This window comes from Gymnogyps californianus, chromosome 2 (assembly GCF_018139145.2).
Source record: "Gymnogyps californianus isolate 813 chromosome 2, ASM1813914v2, whole genome shotgun sequence".
NCBI classification, from domain to species: Eukaryota; Metazoa; Chordata; class Aves; order Accipitriformes; family Cathartidae; genus Gymnogyps; species Gymnogyps californianus.
The window spans coordinates 140744519-140765015 of record NC_059472.1 but is presented as its reverse complement, the minus strand read 5'-3'; the positions used below and the strand labels follow the sequence as shown (position 1 = coordinate 140765015).

The following is a 20497-nucleotide window of genomic DNA, read 5'->3' as shown; positions in this document are numbered from 1 at the left end:
GGGTAAATCAAAAAGTTGATTGAAAGAGAGATCGCTGCGGCTCTGTTTATTGTAGCTGGTGTCGTATTCTAACACTTGCTGCCAGCGTCCGTGGAAGACAAGGCTGAGGCAGTTTATTGTGGAAATGGGAAAGGGGATAGGGATCTTTACGGATACAGTTCCTTAGATTCACCCTCTGGCTGGCATGTCAGTAAGTCTGATAAACTGACTAGTACTGAGTTGCAAGACACAGAAGCATTTACTGGTGAATTCTAGAGGAGCTCAAGCATGAAGTAATTGAATTTGCCTGTTGTGCTGTGTTCCTTAAGGCACAAATCAGTCAAAACTAGACGGAAGGAGGGTGGCAAATGTGATGCTTTTTTAAAGAGGGATTGCAAGACTGGCCTAAGAAAATAGGGACTGCCATATCAAACAGATTACAAGGAAACTGGAATATGCATAAATACAATATGTTACGGGAGAGTTAATGAAGGGGAGTGAGTCACAAATCGCAAAACGGTGAGAATCTGCAGGCCTTTATGTAAGTTGATATGGTCTGTATGGGTTTTCACAAAGCTTTCAACAAGTTCCTTCGCGTAAGGCTTTTAGTTTCTTGAAGCTTTTATAGAGTAAGACAGCGGCTTTCCCACAACCGTTTAAAAGATAGGACGGAGAGTGAGAGTGAATACAGAGTTACTAGTTTGGGCTCCTTTGAACAAATAACGTTCAAAAGACACAAATGGTTTAGAAAAGGAGGGTGGAGCATTTAGAGCAGACAAAAGTTTTCAGGATAGATAAAAGCAGAGGTGCTTGAGAGATCATTCTGCAACCCTTCAGTGATCTCAAACAACTGAAATTCAGCAAATGTCAGGATATTCTTGGCAATTAATGAAAAAAACAGAAGATTTCACTGCGATATTGCACAACTAAAGCTAACTGGCACCTTGCTTGTAGTCAGTGGTGTTGGTCACCCCCTCTTAGTAGCGGTGTAATAGAGCTTGGAAAATGTGTACAAAGAGCAACACAAATGGCAGAAGAATAGAACAGCTTCTGTACAAGAAGTAATGAAATAGATTAAAATTCTGTAGCCTGGACAGAAAATTAGTAATTTGGTAATGGTCTCAAATACTATGAATTATTGAGGGAAGGTAAATTCATTGTGATTGTCTCATAACACAGAAAGTATCAACTGAAAAATGAAATTAGCAGGCAATACATTTAAAATGATCAGAAGAAAGCACTTTTTTTCCACACAAGACATTTTGAAACACATTGCCAAGATTTTATACCAAAAATACCCCGAAAAGGGTTATCCTGATTTGCAGAGGGTGGATGAGGTGAGGCTGCAAACATGCTGCACTTCTGGCTTGAAGTTGCCGGGCTGTGAAAGCCAGGCCATGCCAGGGAAGGGATTGCTCTTGTGTTTGTCATGCTTTTATACTTGGTCTTTGAGGATCTGTCATTAGCTGCTGTCAGGAAGAGGAAAGCAGGCAAGACCAACTCTTTCATCTGAACATATGTTCTGCCACAGTGGGGCAAACAAGAAATTTTAACAATGAATTAACCACGCATGTAGATACTGTCTCTCTTTCATAGATGTCCAGGAATATGGAGGAAATGAAAGAGCTCTGCATATGAATAAAAAATTGTGAAATCTGTTTTGTGGGAGGTGTGGGGTTTCCCCCCCCAAAAAATTGGATCTTTAATATCTGAAGAAACTGATAACCTAAAGATTGCATTAGTTGAAACAGCAACTGCGGTATAACTGAGGAAATGAGATTGAAATTAGACATGTCATTCATGGAGTTAGATGTGCCTGATGATACATACAAGGTCCTGGTGTCCTGTAGGGCATATAAAAGGTGGCAAACACCACAGCTCTCTGAAGAAAAATTATGGGTTAAGTCAAAATACTTTGTTATTTCATGTTCTCTATTATTTACAAAATCAGACTTATACCACAGAAGCATGTTGACAGTGTTGAGACTTTTAGCCTGTCCTACTGCAGTTTTTCCTTTGGATAATTCAGCCAGAAGGAAGAAGCCACAAAAAATGTATATAACCAGACAGAGAATGGTACATGTGAAGAACTTTCATCAGTGAATCCTTCTTTCTGTGGGACAAGCATGGGTATGCAGACTCCTTGACAGATAGTAGTTATTTTTAAAACTTCTTTTTTTTTTTGAGGAAGACATTCTAAAAGTGATAAAGGCATATAAAGGCTGCTTCTTTCATACCTTTTCCTTTTTCTCACTATCCCTGGGTAGGAGTGAAAGTATTAATATATAGATATTCTATGTTTTCAGTGTGTCTGTACTTTTAACAAATGAGTGGCAAATGGATGCTCTAACTTTTTGGTAGTTAGCCTAGTTTATCTCGCTCAATTTAGAAACCCATGTTGTGCAGATTGCCATCTATTTTTCTTCTCCCATTGCAATATTGAAAAGTTCACAAGGCATCAATTAAAGTTAAGAATATGTATAAGTTTTATAAAGCGGTTGTTTTTGTCTTGGCTTCCTTTAGGAGCTTTTGGATGATTGAGACTTTAGTTAGAACTCTTTTGTTTTGTCTCATTGTCTTTACATGTAAAGGTTTCAGCTAATTTTGGCCTCAGTCATGCAAGTACATATTATAGATAGGAGCAGCCCAGTGCACTTCGCAGTAAAACGTGCCTGTATAAAAGTTATGTGTATGAAAAAATGCTGGACTGGGGTTGTGGAAGGTCAAATTCATGTTCAGGGAGATTATCATATTTAGAGGTCCCCTACATTTATTGCAGAATGTAAAGTGAATTAAGAGAAATTAAGGACTGTCTTTAACTTGCATACAGCTTCTGTGAAGAGTTAAGTGAACTAAATGTTTATATACTATCCAGTGAAGTTAGTGCTGTGCATTTTTCAGTTATTATCGTATTGCAAAGGTACAGTCCTAAACCTTGCTGGAAATAAGTTTTTATTCAAAATTTTGCATTCTTAAAATCAGCACTGGTAGATCCTGTTTAAAACTACTTTTTTATTTTGAATAATAGAGAACAATTGAATTTCCATTTCTTCAAAACAGAGAGTGTGCCTTTTAGAGAAAGCGTTGTGAAACATAGTTTGTTCTGGCACTGAATGAAGACTTTGAGATTTCACAATTTCAATGGAAAAACCATGATTTTGAGGAATGATAAATTAGAATAATGAGCATAATAAAATTCAGAGAAATTATGCTCTTTGTATAAGTATACCATAGTGTATCTAAGTGCAACATTTGATGAAAATAGGTAATGATGAAAAGGTAATATGTTGGAAGGATAATTTACGCAAAGCGCAAAGGAAGAGCATGAAAAGAATGGTCTGTGTTTTGTGTATAGAATGGCACTTAGATTTCTTTTTCTCGGGTTTTGGGTTGGGTTTGGGGGGATTTTTTGTGTTTCTCTTTTAAGATATTATTAATGGTTAAGAAGAAGGTGTGGTATATTACAATGAGAGTGGTTCTTTGCCTGCTGTGTATTTCATCTCCTAAGTGAGACTTGTACATTTCTGGAGGCACTGTCTTGTCTGTAACCTGCAGTTTACTCTCTTGGCTGCTGTTGCAGTCTTGTTTTATTCTCCTCCTTCATCTTCCCCCCCCAAACTTCTACTATTATGTTTAAAGAAAGACATCAGACATCAGTAATGCTTCTAATGAGTTCCAGGAGCTTTCTAATGTTGCTCAAGGAAATAGTAAGATATTCAGTGTCTGAAGTTGGGAAAGAAGTCATAACTCCTTGGCCTAAAATATTATCTGTATGTTTAAAATGTATACAATGTATGACGTTTGGAATGTTATTTCAGTAAACGTACTGTAGGATGGAGGATTGTTTTATTTGTGGGTAATTATGATGGGAGTGCCATGGAGTGCAGAGCTACCAAGCTTGGGTCATGAACTCAAGGTATGGAACATGCTCTCCTATGAAGAATTAGTAAACTAAGATTCTTCAGTCTTGAAAACTTGATTGAGGAAGGATTGACAGTGGTCTACAAATCATGATAGACATGAGTGCGAACTGTCTCTTCCTATGGAAGAACTAGGGAGTGCCAAGTAAATCTGGTAGAAACCATATTTAAAATAAAGGCAGGTGATTCTTCAAGCAGCAGCTGTGGGTATGGAAAACTCTTATAGAAGGATGCTGTGGATGCTAAAAATTTGAAGAGAAGACTGCATGACTTTTTCAGAAGGAAATCTGTGGAAGGTTCTACAAAATATGTAGAAACCATGTCCAGCTCAGGAAGTCCCTGGACTGAATGTAGTTGGAGGAATATTAGCCAAGAACATAATGTTTACTTGCCCTCTTCTTATTCATCCCTGAGCATCTGCTTATGGCCCCTATTGAAGGCAGAGTACCAGGCTAGACTGACCATTGGTCTGACTGTGAATAACTGTCCTTATTTTCTTATGCATCTTCCTGAGCAAGTTAATGGATCTCAGAGGGAGTCTAGTTAGTGGTGAATTTTCTTTTACATAGTTCACTCATATCACTCTGATATATCTCCCAATTTTCATCATCTGCAAAGTGGAGGGCTTTGTAGCAGTAGCTGTAATAACTGTAAGTCACCTATTCTCATAATCTAATCACAAGCAACATGAGTTTGATAATATTTTTTATTATTTCTGACAGCTTCATTTTTATGCAAGTTACTCAAAATGATAGTTTACAGTATATGTTTGAGAATCAAGGAAATTGTGTTGCTTGAAAGCCGAAGTATAGAAACAGGATTTTATTTGAAATTATTAAGAAAAACTGAAACTATGGTCATTTTGAATTTATGATTTCTGCTAGAAAGATGTCTGTCCAGCAAATCTGAGCTATGCCAACATATTTAAAAAGTAGGTAAAGATGCAGCTTCCCATGTCATCTGCTGTGTTCTGAGCTACTTCTGCAGAAGTTTTGGCAGCAAGATCAGCAGCTGTCTTATAAGTAGCAATGGTTGAAAGAGGAGCAGAAAGGCATTGATAAACTGCTTCTGGAAGATCTTTTCTTTAATCTGTTCAGAAATGTCACTGTACTGAATAATGAAACAGGCACAGACTGGAAAAAAAAAAGATGATGTTGCTGACCTGGAGTGACCTGTACTGGTTGAAAAATAGGATAGTTACAGAGACTACCTTTCTGGAAACCTCTTGAGTTCAGCCGACATCTAGGGTCTCAGCATACTTGCATGAGAGCTCCTTTAAATGTTCAGAAGCACGTGGCCTCTGCGTCTGGCCATTTGCTACATCCCATTGCTGCTGTGCAGTAATTAATCAGTTTGACATGGATAGTGCGTGTGCATTGCAATTAGGAAGGAAGTATCGATTTGATTTGTGATATCTCAAGGATTTGCTTGAGAGGTTACTGGTCAATTTGAGGGAATTCCTGAACTTCCCTGGGTTGATTAATAGGCTCTTATTGATGATAAAAATAAGCTCTTATCACCGTATGTGTGTATTTTATTTAAAATTTTCACACATTTTTCTTCTGTGCGTCAAAATCTGCCTGACCAAGCGCTCCCAAAACTGAGAGATAGGGAGTAAAGAATGACAGTTTTAATAAAGCCAGTTTATCTTGCATGTTAGGAGTATGTCATGTGGGTTACTCACGGAGAACCAACCCAAACCCAGAGCTGTGACTCTGAGATGTTTATCCAGACCTTTTTCAAGACTGTTATAATTCTTCATGTTATTCCAGCTTTTTTAGTAGTCACGATGCAATAGCAGTGGTAAGTAATTGAAGTTCAGGAGAGAAAATAAGTCTGGTTATTAGAGTTGCATTTTGAAATGAGGGAATGGGGAGCCTTAGATCATGGTAAATACTACTACTTGATTGTGTTACTACTGCTGAGTTCGGTCAGATAAATGAGCCAAGGAGTAACAGTTATAATACGGTCTGTTCTAAATTGCCTTTTTCTGATTTTCATGAAAACAGCTAGGAGTTGTTTCAGGGAGGAAGGTAGGATAGCAGATGTCTTCAGCTGCCACTTCTTTCTCCAAGCTGATTTTATATTCTTTTTCAAGAAGCAGCATACATGAGCTGCATTGTCTGTACTTCTATATCTGAAATGTTCTTCATGCATCCTAAGTAGGAGAGAGCTAGAGTTTTGAAGTAAGAGAGAACTAAGAGTTTTGGGTGTCAGCTATACTTTAAACGTGTTTTATTTAATGCTTTGCTTAATGTTTTCCCAGCTTCATAGATGGAAACCTTACCTTTTGTTTTTCTGGGTGGATTGTGAAGGAGCAGGCAGCTGAATATCAGCTAACAAACTAGAGTAGCAATGTCATAGCCAGTGTTAATGCAAGAGTTATCTGGAAAGATCTGTGATCATGCAGGATTATAAAGATCCTAATTCCATATTTGTTGGAAATACAGATATGTCTCCATCATCCAAGTAATTATTAATGTTTTCTGAAGTTTATTACTCATAGGTCTAAAACGTTTATAGGACAATTGTTTCAATATAGATGCTATTGTCATTCTTCCCACTATTGGGAAATTATGGAAATAAGTAATTTTCCCAATTATCCTATGTCCAACTCAAAAAACCCCAAAACCCCACCAAAAAAGTTGATTCAGTGCATATCAGAATTAGTTAGCTTTCACTGTGGTCTTAGGACCGTAACTTAGAATATGTTTTCTTATCAGAATGTTACACAGAAAGTCTTTCTTTATCCAGTATACCTTTTTTTAAAAAAAATTTTTTATTGATTGGACTGTGGTCTCGTGGAAGCCTTTGTTTAAGCACAACGGAAGTGATAGCATGGCTCTGTCTTTTTCCTGAAAGCTTTACTATAGTACTGATCTTTGAGGACTGTGAGCTTCGGTCTCAGTAGACATCAGTGGTACCTTGTAAATTCCCATTCCTACAGACCTCAGACCTCACACTACTTGCATCTCTTTCTGTTCACCTTATCTAATTTGCAGTTCTAGATAAAGCTTCAGATTTTCTCATAATAATTGAAGCAGAAAGTCTGTCTCATTATAATGTGTGGCTCCCAGCAGCCCTGAAAAGAAGTAGATAGAAGATGCCCTATTCTTTAGAATTAGTGCAAGTTTCGATGGAGTAAAAGAGCAGTTCTCCGTTGAGTGTAGTGAAGTCAAGGTTTCATGAAAGTGTTAACTATATGGGCTGTGGTACATTGTTTCTGCACGAGCTAGGACAGGTACCTGCCATTTCATTCACAACCGTTTCCCCATTTGTCAGTGCTCTGAAATGCCAAGTATGACAAAAATGTTGGAGGGCAACTTCTCTTGCAGTGAATGGTGTTCAGTTGTGTTCAGTTATAAGGCAGCAGAATCTGACATGGAGTTTGCTGGAACATGACAGTCACTGATTTCTTAACTGAGGTATTTTATTTATATGAACTTAAAGTGACCTGAAACATCACCACCTGTAAAGTCATTAATCTTAATTAGTATAAAACTTCTTGACTGGAAAAGGTACCTGCAGTTCAGAATGATCAGCAAATTCTGGTGTAAATGTTTTTTGTTTTGCATATTAACCCAGCGTGTAATTTCACCTGTTCTAAGGTGACCACTATGTCTTAAGGAAGGAGATGTAATAGACTTTCTTGCAAATCTCATGTTGAGATTCATGTTCTATACAAGATTCTGTGTATGGTGATTCTGTGTAGAAGATTATTACATTGGACTGTTGGATTCTTTAATTTCATGTTAGTGTATTCTGGATAGTAGATAGCACAGTGGATTGGCATCTTTTGGTGGAAACGCCATTCTAGGTCACAACATCTTTCTGACAGCAGAAATGGGATCACTCACATTTTGTGGGTAGAGGAGTGATTTACAGAGAAGTAGGGTATAATAAGCGAGAAGGCAATTTGCAGAAACTTGTGCAAGATGTTTTTACAGTGTTAAATCTGTTTGCTGTTGATTGTTTCAATTCCTGTGTTTCAAATACTGTCAAATTATTTTTTTTAATAGCAATGGGGCTGTTTTAACTTTCATGTGTCTGAATTCTAATCTTAATATAACATTTTAAAGGTGGCGATACATGTGAGTATCTTCTGTCCAGTGGGAGATTTCTTGGAGAAAAAGTATGGCAACCCCACAGTTGTATGATGCATAAGTATAAAAATAGGTAAGGAAACTGATATCTTCTGTTCATCTGCCTGGAAAGAAGAGTCATTATTGTTTGACTGCAGCTGTAGTAATTGCAGTGTCATCTATTTTTCACTTTATAGCTGATTCTCTAGGCTTTCAAAAATATGCAACATTTATCAGAAGGAAGTCTTTTCCTTGTACATTATCTGTGTGTCTGTAGTGTTCACCTTAGTTGTATTTATATATAAAAATACAAATAAATGTTGGTGATAGTAGTGCTGCTATGTGTTATGGAGAGCCACAAGATACTGCAAGAGACTGCGTAACTTCGTATGTCACTCTCAGATTGCTAAAAGGGAAAATGCTGACCTTATACGTAGAATCGCAAATAAAAAAAATCCCAAATAAAATTACCAATCACTTTTTTTCATCTACTAGTAAGAGAACTTTATATTTTAGAATTATGCTGTATATTACCATTTTGAAACTAGTGTGTTTGTAGCACCACAGAATAGGAAAGCCTACTTGGTTGTTTGCCTAATCACATTAGCAGGAGAGTTCATTTTCATTTCTGTGCAAATTACACTAAAATTTTTATTAATTCAGCATGTTTAAAAAAAGATTTACCATTCCTTAGAACTGCATATAATGCTTAGAATTATCTGTATTGCTCCGTAAATTTTCTAAAGACTTTTTCTTAAGATATAAATTTCCTGTAACATGAATATTGCTGTTTTGTTTTACAGTGAAGCAAAAAATTGCCTCGTAGACAAACACATTGTGTTTATAGGAGATTCTAGAATTCGACAGTTGTTCTATTCATTTATAAAACTCATAAATCCTCAAGTCAAAGAAGAAGGAAATAAGGTGAGATAGTTTATTTTGATGATGGTTTTGTTTCTTTCTTCCTAATTTACCTCATAACTCTTTTCTAAACTTCAAAAAAGCAAGAAATTATACCATTTTCTGGCCTAGCCATCAGGAAGAAGAACCACAGAAAGGTCTTTTGGAGAAGAACAAGATTAGACCAAGATAATTGTTTGGGTACAGATGAGATGATTGGGAATCTGAGAAGTGAACTAGGAAGCTCAAGAGAAAGCTTGCGGCAGTCTGGGAATAAATTAATGAAGCTGACTTGTCCCATAGCAACTTATGCTTCATATTTGGTTTCTTGATGAGAAAATGATTGCTCCTTTGTGTGTTTTTTAAATAGTGGTAATTCATGGGTTATAATTTGTCATTTTAAATGTCAGTTAAATTGCTGATCTAATCTGTTCATAAAGATCCTTGGAGCAATGACAGATTTCCAGGTCTAACTTGAAGCTGAAACTAAAAATAGCTTCTGGTCTTACCTTCCTTTTGATTGCTGCTGAAGAGCTGTCTGAATTTTATAAGCTGAAGAATGTAAACTGCAGCTTGCTAGGTGGAAGCAGTAAGAAAGGATTTAGCTGTATCAATAGAATATTCATTTCTTTTGCTATATCATGGTGCTTCGGCGTATCCCTTCGTGGATGTATATACATATGTGAGGGAGAAGAAACATTTCACTTTCAACTGTACATTAGATTTGTCAATTATTTAGTAATTCTGTCATTTAGAAGTGCAAGCTGGCAGCTTGTCCAGCAGACAGAATGCAGTCACTTTCACTTGTCAAAACAAGATGTTTGATTGATTGAATAACTCTGGTTTTCCTAGTCTGTTGGTTAGGTCACAGTTGCTGCCCAAAAGTGATGGTGAGATGATAGAGTACTATAATTGATTTTGAGTCGAGGCATATCTTTTGTCAAGTATTTATGAAATCAAGATCTCAGTTTGTGGAAGAGAAATACAGTTGTTCTTTTGGACCAGGATTGAAACTAATATTGTATTTAGTAATATTTTAAAGGAGGATTGTGTATGCAGTATCTGACTGCTTCCTTTCTGATTTCTTACAATCTTACTCAGCAAATGTAATAATGCATTCCAGACTTTATTTCTGCCTGAGAGTATTTTCTTTTATTCTTTTATTCTTTAATTAAAACTGTGCCAGTTGTTTTGTGCAAAGAAGATGGGCAGATGAAAAGGAAGGCTAGGGGAAAGGAAGTGTAAGAAAAGAAAGAGAAAAAAGTCTAAGTTTTTCTCATTTTGGGAGGCTAAATTTAGGAACATATTTTATACCTTTGTAACAGAGTGAACAGAAAGCATTTCAGACGTTGTCAGATAGATTTCTTCCAGGAAAAATAACCCTTTATGCAAGTAGCTTGTTTTATCAAGAAAGTAACGTAAACATTTTGCATGAGTATACTGACAAGTTTATACAAGAAAAATCCTTTCTACTGAAGATAAACCTTTTGTTGAGAGCAAATTAACATATGAATGTAAATATTCTTTTTCATTCTGAAAGTTTGTCTTACTTTGGTTTTATTGTTTTGGGTTTTTTGACAGCATGGAAATATCCCTTTTGAAGATAAATCTGCTTCAATTAAAGTGGTAAGTTTTTATCTAGCATTAAATTGCAAGCCATAATCATATTATTATTTAATTCAGTGTAATCCAAATTGCAGTCAAAGCTGGATTTTTCAGATTTCCGCAAGTGCTGTAAAAGTCAAAAGAAGCTTTAGACCATCAACATTCTTTATAAATTTTCCACAAAATAGAGTGTATCTTAACATGTTATATTTGAATAAGATTCTTTGAGAGACTTTGGCTTTGAGTACTTGTATTCTGTGTTAGCTTTGGACATAAGCTCTGGAAGCAAGTATAATTTTTCTTTTTGTCTTTATAATTTGGCCTTCCTAAGAATAGCTTTTGCCAGGGAGTTTACTCTTCCACTGCTGTAAGAATATGTATTTGGGGCTAACTTACTTGGAGTGGTAATTGTCATAATTGCCATTGAGGTCTCTATGCTATCCCAACAAGTATTCCTTCCACTGTTTTTGCATGGAGAGGTAACCACAATGTTGATTATAATGTGGATATTTAAAAAAAAGAAAACAAACAAAGTACTTGAGGGTAGGTTTTATGAAGGACTCTGTTCTCCTCTGACCGGGCAATGGAAATGGTGTCCTCAATAGTTTTTTTTGCTTCCCATGACAGCTGTCAGCAGTGCTGGGATTATGCTAGTCATGTATTTGTTTATGCCCTGGAGACAACTCATTCTCTGTTCATGAAAACCAAAGAAGCAGTGTATTTGCTGAGTTGTCTGCAAGCGAGTTTTCAGTACCTGTTTGTGTACATGGTTAAGATTTAGGGTACAGAATAACATTTTAGGGTGTGAGCCCATGGTAATTTAAGCCTATGCTGTCCCACTCTGTTGCCCTTCACAGTATGTTCCTGTGTTTGTGCTGTAACTAACCCTGGTACAGCTGTGGAGTGGGCTCTTTTAGGAGTCAGTTCAGCCAAAAACTTACCTTGTAGGATTCCTTTTTGGTCAGGTCTGATGTGGCTCATCGTATGGTTATCTGAGTGCTGGAAAAGAGGGGGCAGAACACAAGGCAGGACAAAGGGGCCGATGCAATGTGATTTATGTTGGCGTAGCCTGACACAGAACTACATCTTCAAAACTCCTTAAGCCTTGGCAGGTGTCTAACCACCAAGATTTAAGATGGCAGGTTTGGGCGTTTGGGAGATGCCTGGGTAGTTAAGAATATATTCCTAGTCTGCTGCTTCCTTGTTTTGATGCCATATTGCTGTTGACATTATTGGCATGGTAGCTGAATTTTCACATTCAGAATGGCTGTGACCCAATAATCTAAATGTGGAAAATACCTGACTAACAAAAGAGAAAATCACTGGGAACAAGTGGAGAGTTTAATTTTGCCCTTTCTAGTCATCATACTGACCCATCTGTCCTTCAGCTACTGCAGAGGGCTACGTCATTGCTCACAGATCCCTGCCAAATAGTTAATTGACAGTACTCAAGTGAACTAGCAAAATCTTTAGGTCTGTGCAAGTGGAAGATGGAGATTTCCTCTCTGCTGGTAGTGTTTCTGCATTCTGCATTATAAAGTTTCCTCACAATAGGTTCTGCATATGTAATCCCTGCCATTTCACTTTAATATGTATTCGTAGTCCATTCGATAGTTCTGCACCTGAGGAGAAACTAGATGCTAGGAAGTCACAACTTTACCTTGGAGACATAATAGCACTAGCCAAAGTCTAGACTGTCCTTTTAGATGAAGGTTGGGCACTACTCCTGACATCTAAAAAAATGTCAGTAGGTAATGCAATTAATGGGCATGGCACTATTAGATTTAAACAGCTGACAATTTATGAAGTTGCAAAGTAAATTGTTAGTTTTCTTGTTGTTTGAAAATTATGATTTCATGCTATCAATTATATTAAGTTCTGGAACAAAGAAAACCTGTTGGTAAAAACTGTGGGAAATTGAGCAAAAAGCAAGTTCTATAAGTAAATTATAGATGTGAGCTTGGTTTTATCCCTGATCGCATTGGAAACCCATGGACGTCCCATTTGGCAGAAACTAAAAAATTACCTTCTTGGTGAAATCCCAGCTCCTGAACTACAAATGAAAATTTCTTCTTTTTTCATGGGGGCAAAGTTTTGTGGTGGTGGGGGTTTTTCCATTTTTTTTTTTCTTTGTGTTTTCCATGCTAGAGTAAGATGTCAGGCTTTTCATGCTAAGTATAAAGGAAATCTCACTTTGGGCCGAGTGTTTTTCCTTCACAGTTGAATTGATAGCAATTAGTTTGTTTTTCTGAATTTTTGTTATTAGTCTACTGCTTGTCTTTAAGCTTACAGAGTAAATCTGCATTTATTTTACAGGATTTCCTGTGGTATCCAGAAGTTAATGGCTCTATGAGGCAACGTATCAAATCTTGGACTGAGGTTTGTCTTAAAAAACTGTTTATTTTAGGAAAATACAGCAACTGAATGAGGACTACTACCTTTCTTTTTTTTCATACACACAAGTATAATTACTAGGAGTCCAGCAATTGCAGCATATCACATATATTCAGTCAGTTATGTACCAGAGATCTGAAATTTGACATCAAAATAGTGAAAGGGGCATGTTTACTGGTGTATATGTTTCTGGGCATCTCCTGATCTCCCAAGGATGGCGTCACTTGGGCCAAAAAACCCCCAAACCAAACCAGAGAAACCCTACTTCCTAGGAGCAGGTTGATTCATCCTATTAAGAGCTGACAGGATTTTACTCTGATTTGGTGTTTTGCTTCCTCTGTGTCCGCGATGGCTCTGCTTTTATGTGACCAAACATTTTTGATCCTTATGGGTCGCTTCCAACTCTATGATTCTATGATTTTATATTTATATTAATTTGAGTGTTCCAAACTGAAGGACAAAGGCAATTTGGAAAGTCAAGAATGCCTTCATTATTTTTTTTCAGTATTTCCCTCAAATTACATACTAATTATTTCACATGTTTCAGTTAGGATACAGGTTGTCATGTTATTCAGCATAAAATTATGTATGTAATTCTGATAATGAGTAATATGTTTACAGATTGGCAACTAAACTTTTCTTGTTTCTTCCTTTGTTGACCTTTAAATAGCCTGGAGTGATTTAGTAATGGCCCAAGAGAACTTATGCTGCTAAATTGATAATGATTTAAGTGCTTATTGATACTTTGTACTTTTGCAGATTCTGTTATGTGAAAATTCTGGTATATCACAAGTTGATGTTCTCTGTAATATATCTGCAATCTATTTTGTAACCATTAACTGATGGACAAGTTGAGTCACAGTTAATTAAGATATGAGTCTTAATTAACCTGCTCAGTATAATAATAAGTATAACTTGTGAATATTTTAAATTCCTTTTTACTTTGTGTCTTAGGGTTCTGTGGCAAAACCTCATATAATTGTAGCAGGAGCTGCCACGGTAAGTTATATATACATGGGGCATTTTAGTAAAGAAGGAAGTTCTAGTAGGATAACTTTTATGCTCTCAAGTTGGTTACATGATGAAGTTGTTAAACCCAATTTATAATAAAAAATATACTCTCAGTGAATTTGCTGTTAAAACAAGTAGTTCTAAAATATCAGATATATTTTATTATAGCCGTGCAATGTACAGTACTTGCTTTTTGGCAGCAATACTGGTTGATAAGCATTGATTAGCTTGAACCTAGCTAATAAAGTAGCTTTGTTAAAAGCAGATTATTCATTTAAAAAGTTAAATAAAAGTACCTGCATAGTAACTGAGATGCATTTTTAATAAACTCTTTTCAGTCACAAAATACTGCTTTTGAGCATGGCCCAATCTGGAATGCTCTTTTCTGGCGCACATATTTCTTTTGGACTTATATGGGCAAAACCCTGAGTTTTACATTAATCAACAACCAAAGAGATTCCACTTCCTGAATCTTGTTCCACTGGAAGTTTCTGCCACTGCTGTGGGCTGCAGCATCACAGAAAATAGGGCTGACAACAACCTGAAGAGGTCTCCTAACCCATCAGTTTGCCACAAGGCAGGATCAGTTATACCCATGTTGCGCTTGACAAGAGTCAAACAATTCTTTAAAACTTCCAGGGACGGAATTCAACAGCCCCCTCTAAGTAGTCTGTTCCAGTAGTTGGCTGGTACTGGGAGTCAAGAGTCAAACAACTGCTCATCTCATTAATTCCACATTTAATGTCCCTTACTTCCAAATATTTTGAAACTGGAATTTGAAAGGAATTAGCTGTTATAATTTCATACCACCTCAAATGTAGAGAGGGAAAAATGTGTTCCATTTTAAACAAGATCCTTTGAAAGCAGTTTGGTTTAGAGACAGTTCAGGCATTCTGCCAATCTGGAAGCTCCTGGGCATGCCAATCTAGGGTGAATTCCCACAGCTTTAGGGGAAGGTCATATGTGTATGCAGACCTCCACACATTTCCTGAAGGATCAGAAATTCTCTGTTTCCTTACAGGTGAACCGCCTAAATTCTCTTCCTCTGTAGGATCCACATAAATATTTGAGCTTTAGGAATCTTAGTAAGCCTAGAATATCTCTGCTCAGTCTGAGAATCTAGCATGTCTTACTAGCATGAGTCATTGTATTCCATGCAGAAAATGATGTCATGTATGGAGAGTGTTCTGCAGAAGGTCAGGGTGCAAAACTACAGGACTCTTATCTAAATAATTCATTTTACTCATATGTGTACATTAGCCATAGCTTGTTGTCCTTTGTGGACAGCAGGACATGCGAACCAACACTATGCATGTGATGCTCAGCTCTTTATAACATCAATATGTTTACACAAAACATTAATAGTGATATCTAGAGTTGGCCAAAGATAAACATCCCCTATTTTTAGGGGCTTGCAGAAAAATAAAGTGCTTCAAAAACGTGACGTATCAGCAACATTACCATGGCTAGTACTAGTGTGGTAACCTGCTACTAGATTAAACTGGTATGTGACCTTGGACTTTGCAGCATTTTGAAACTTACCTGTATCTTTAACTTAGCTCTTGGTTTGGTCATGCGACTTTGGTCTGGACATGTCTGTCTTAAGATGTCAACTGCATAACAGTTTATAAATAGAAGTAAAGTCTTGTGAGCTGGAGAAGCTCCAGCTAGTACAAAACTCAGTTGCTTGCTTATTTGGGGAAAAGGAGATGCTCTGAGAATGTCACTACAGTACTCTGCTTCTTAATTCCTGACTTCCTGATGAATAGAATATGCTTCTTAAAATGTCTATTTAAATACTGTAGGTATTTCACAAGTTTTTTTCCAGAGTGTGAGTTCTCAGAGCAGCGGCATGTTATTTGGTTTCATGAAGTATTCATTTATATTTGATAATATTCTCAGGAAGTGGATTAATCAGTGTACTTGGCTTACATCAAAATTTTTATGCAGATATTTAGAAATTACTAGAGAGTTCACTACATTCAGGCTAAATTTTTTTTTTTTTAACAGATTTTGACTAAATCAGCATAGATACAGTAATTCTTTAAAAAAAATGCTAAATCTATTTTTCCTACAGAGTGGGAAATTCTTTTCAGAAGTTAGGAGAAATTCTTGGGTGGCTATAGAATCATGGAACAGAATCATAGAATAGTTTGGGTTGGAAGGGACGTTTAAAGGTCATCTAGTCCAACCCTCCCCTTCAATGAGCAGGGGCATCTTCAACTAGATCAGGTTGCTCAGAGCCTCGTCCAACCTGACCTTGAATGTTTTCAGGGATGGGGCATCTACCACCTCTCTGGGCAACCTGTTCCAGTGTTTCACCATCCTCGTTGTAAAAAATTTCTTCCTTATATCTAGTCTAAATCTACGCTCGTTTAGTTTAAAACCATTAGCCCTTGTCCTATCGCAGCAGGCCCTGCTATAGCATTCTCCCAGTCATTTCATGTAGAAGATTAAATCAGAAATTAAAATAGCTGTTTTTCTTTTCTTTTTTTTTTTTTTTTCCTTTTTCTTTGCGGATATCTGCAAAACAGATGGAAATACTGGAACTCGATACCACCGTCAAGTTTTGCCTGCATGCATCTCTTGCTGTGGTCAGTTTTCCTAGAGTAAAATTGACCGAATTGGCCATGATTTTTGTATAATGTGACTGGCTTTGCTAGTTCATCATTGTTCAAAGTCAACTTTGAAAGGGCTTTTAATTAAAACACCTTGCATCACTTAATTTATGAAAAATCAAATATACATTAAGTTGAATATTGTATACTCTGCATTTAAATGGTCTGTTTGAATGTAATTACCTGTCTAGACGGCTGCTTGGTCCAAAAGAAATTTTTTAGCACTTTAAAAGCGAAGACTAAAGAAATAATCTAGCTTTATAGAAATAATGAAAAATAGCTACTAGCAGAGCAATGGAATCAGGTAATTAAGGGTCCTCAGACATACAGGTTCTGAATCTCTCTCTCTATTTCTCCAGTGGTCTATCAAGATTCACAATGGCAGCAACGAAGCCCTCACACAATATAAAATCAATATCACTTCAATTGCACCTCTTTTGGAAAAACTAGCAAAAAGTAGTGATGTTTACTGGGTCTTACAAGGTAAAGTAATGAACAGTAGGTAACAATCTGTGCTGTCACTGTCTGTTGAGTCATTATCTTGTAGGATATGGAAAACTTAGTCTATACTGTTTACTTGCAGAGTAAAAAGGGTGTTGGTTGAATTCCCATCTGGCCTTTCTTGCAGCCTTAACTAGCTGGTACCTAACTAGCTGTTACCAGTGATGGAGATTTTAAAGCGCTCTAAGGAAAATCTTTTGCCTTCTGAACTCTTAGTTCTTTGTTAGCTTACTCTCAGACTCAATATGCCAGGTCTATTCTCCCTGTGCTGTGCTCCATACATGCCTCCTAGGAGTCAAGAACACAAGTGCATAGAACAGCTGTATTCCTGTGTTTGTGTTCTATTAAATTTTCAGATTACATAAATAGTAGGAGAGGTTCAATAAGTGCATCCTCTGTGTGTGTCTAGAATGAATAGACATACTCTAGACAATATAGAGAATTTAAGTCTCTAGAATGAAACTTGCTTCTGTACACTGAGCACTGATGAGTGAAGATTAGGAGCCAGAAATCATGCTTCACAATGAGTCTGTGAGATTTTTATTATGGCACCAAGCTTACATTCTTTTGCTTTTCCTCAACAAAACTAAAGTATGTCCCTGACACTGAACAAGGAGCTCATAGGTATAATGTGCTCCTGGTTTATCTGCCATAGAACATAGTGTTTTAGATTATCATCACCTCAATTAGAAACATAGGCAGATTTTGAGCCCTGATAGGAATATACCCAGCTGTACCCTTACAGTCACATCCAAGTTCCTATCAAAGATGGTTCTAGAGGTTAAGCTGAATCAACAGATTAATCTTGTCACATTCCTTTCAAAACCATGTTTGTCTATAACAGAAGCAATTAGCTGTCAGACATGTCCCACCATTCTGTTGATAAAGATCCAGTCCATTTAAGTCATCTCTGAGCTCTTTAATGGAACAAATAAGAGGAGAAGCAGTCTGTACACATACAGTTGTCTAGACATTGATTGTCCAAAAGTAGGCATGAGGTAGCTAAAGTAAATCAACTTACAGCTCATAGAGTGTGTTTCACCAGACTTATGAACATCAGCAGCTTTTCATAGCAACTTACTGATCTCCAGCTGACCTTTTGATCTAGAACCCCGTATAGCTTTGTGTTAAGCTCTCCATAATTTCTGAAGCCTGCAGGCAGTTAAGTGGTGTTCCATTCTTCTGAAAAACTGAGATTCTGCCATCAGTTAAACTGGAATCAACAGGAGCAAGTGTAATATGCTTATGGACTATGACTTAGAGAAATGAGAAGTTGGTTTCTTCTGCAGTAACTAGAAGGTTTGAGAGATTTTTTTTTTTCCCCATGTGTCTATTCTGCTGCCTATCTTCTGTCCTCTTGGCTTTGGAGTCTTTCCTTGGGGGATTCCATTACTGAGAGAAGGCATAAGCAGCTCTGCACTCCAGCATTATACGCTTTTCATGGGTTTAGGGAAATTAAACAGGCATTCGTGTCTGGCCAAAGCTTTCTAATCTGTAAGTACATATGCATGACTAGGGAATGGCAATAAGAACATTTCATCATAAACAACTCTAGTTACTACTCTAGTTACTGTAACAGTCACTCTTTCCTCACTGTACATTTTTTCTGTACCGTTAAACAACTGTGACTACCTAAATGAAAGTAGCCTGTGCAACTTGAGCTAAGCAAATGTATTTGTCAGGTAGAAGATTAATGTGCTCGTTCTTTGTCCTTTCAAATTCAGATCCTGTTTATGAAGATATGCTGAGTGAAAGTCGGAAAATGATCACTAATGAGAAAATAGATGCTTATAATGAAGCAGCTGTTCGTATTCTGAACAGCAGCTCCCGAAATTCCAAAGCTAAAGTTAAAGTGTTCAGTGTATCAAAATTGATAGCACAAGAAACTATCATGAAGTCTGCAGATGGCCTGCATCTCCCTGAATCAAGCAGAGATACAGTAAGTGTTTTTATCACTGGTCAACATTAAAGACTAATAATAGGAAAATAAGATTTTAAGTGAATGTTCTGAAATGGCAGACAAATGAACATAATGAGGACCTACACATTCTTCAGGAAATTTTGTTTGGAAGATCCCAACACGTGGGAGGGCAGTCAGTTATATAGGATTTTTAAAAATAACAGCAAACACATTAGTGTGTAGCTATTTTAAAATAGCTGTTAATCTGCTAGATCTTTTAGATCCTGAGTGCAAACTTGGTGCCTTCATCTGCATGAATGAGTTACGGTGATAATTATTTGTACAGCAGTGCTAAGAAATGTCTTAAATTTCCCCCTGTGTGCCCATATAATTTTGTTTAGTAAGGAGTATGAAAAGGGTAAGAAAACACATAATATACACCTTCCTGGTTGCATGGAGTGCCAGTGACATTATTTCTTATTTTATCTTTAACCTACCAATATACATATGCATGCACTGAGCCTCTCTGAGCTTTGTCAGTCTGCCCTTCTTGTGAAAGAGCTCTCCCGCCGTGTCATTTTAGTTCCACTGCTTTGCAGGTTTCAGTTGCTTTCAAGTACTAGATGAACTAAATATCATCTCACCTCAGGTTTCAGTCTCATTGTCATGTTCTAGAAACTTTAATTATCGTGCCCCTTTAGGACCCAAGTTTGTGAGCTGTTTTTCATTTATAGTCCATTTAGCTCTTTAAAGCTCCTTTTACAGCCAGTAGAGAGAACCCTTCTGTTGTAAGGGTTAGGATTGGTCTTTTTGCTTACCTCAAGAAGCTCAAGGGTTTCCTGTTTGGAAGAGATGTTTTGACTGTACTGTTGAACGCAACTAGGTATATGGGGGTACTGTGAAATTTTATCTATGTAATGATAAGGTAGAATTGCATATGTTTTATTTCAATGCGTGATCTAGAAGAAAATTTCTTACGATGAAAATGTTAACTTTTTAATTAGAGATTAATTGACAAAACTGCTTATTTCTTTGACAGAATGCGATGATTCTTATGAACGTCTACTGCAATAAGATAATGAAGCCCATTGATGGCTCCTGCTGCCAGCCTCAGCCTCCTCTCACTCTGATACAGAAGTTAGCTTTCTGTTTCTTTACTTTGTCCATTATTGGATATTTAATTATGAATTTAATTCATCGGAATAATTATCGGAAGAACAAATCATGCGCTGATTTGGAAAGTGGAGAGGAGAGGAAACCTGCCATCAGCACTCCTAATGTTTCTACTTTAGAGATGCTCTTACACTCCTTCTGCAAACTTGGTCTAATCATGACCTATTTTTATCTATGTGACAGAGCAAATCTTTTCATGAAGGAAAATAAATTTTATACACATTCATCTTTCTTCATACCAATCGTCTATATCTTGGTTTTGGGGGTATTTTATACCGAAAATACCAAAGAGGTAATGATCATGTTGACATCCGGCTTATAACGTTGTTTCCCAGTTTGAATGTAAATAACTAATAGCTAAATATTGAAAGTTAAATTTTCAAAGTCAGTATAACTCATCTGCAAAAAATGCAC

The 20497-nt window shown here is 36.8% G+C and overlaps 1 protein-coding gene across 2 annotated transcripts in view; it reads left to right on the top strand.

The window, feature by feature from the left end:
* The window catches only part of CASD1 (CAS1 domain containing 1), a 32155-nt gene that overhangs the window by 1056 nt on the left and 10602 nt on the right, over positions 1–20497 (top strand). The window contains exons 2-9 of one of the 2 annotated variants that reach the window (XM_050891655.1): positions 7979–8075; positions 8785–8905; positions 10463–10507; positions 12803–12865; positions 13835–13879; positions 16869–16992; positions 18735–18949; positions 19950–20375. In XM_050891655.1, the coding sequence (XP_050747612.1) occupies positions 7979–8075; positions 8785–8905; positions 10463–10507; positions 12803–12865; positions 13835–13879; positions 16869–16992; positions 18735–18949; positions 19950–20375 (1136 nt within the window). Of the gene's footprint in view, positions 1–7978; positions 8076–8784; positions 8906–10462; positions 10508–12802; positions 12866–13834; positions 13880–16868; positions 16993–18734; positions 18950–19949; positions 20376–20497 lie in introns of those variants that run through there. The other variant, XM_050891656.1, reaches the window with a different exon arrangement.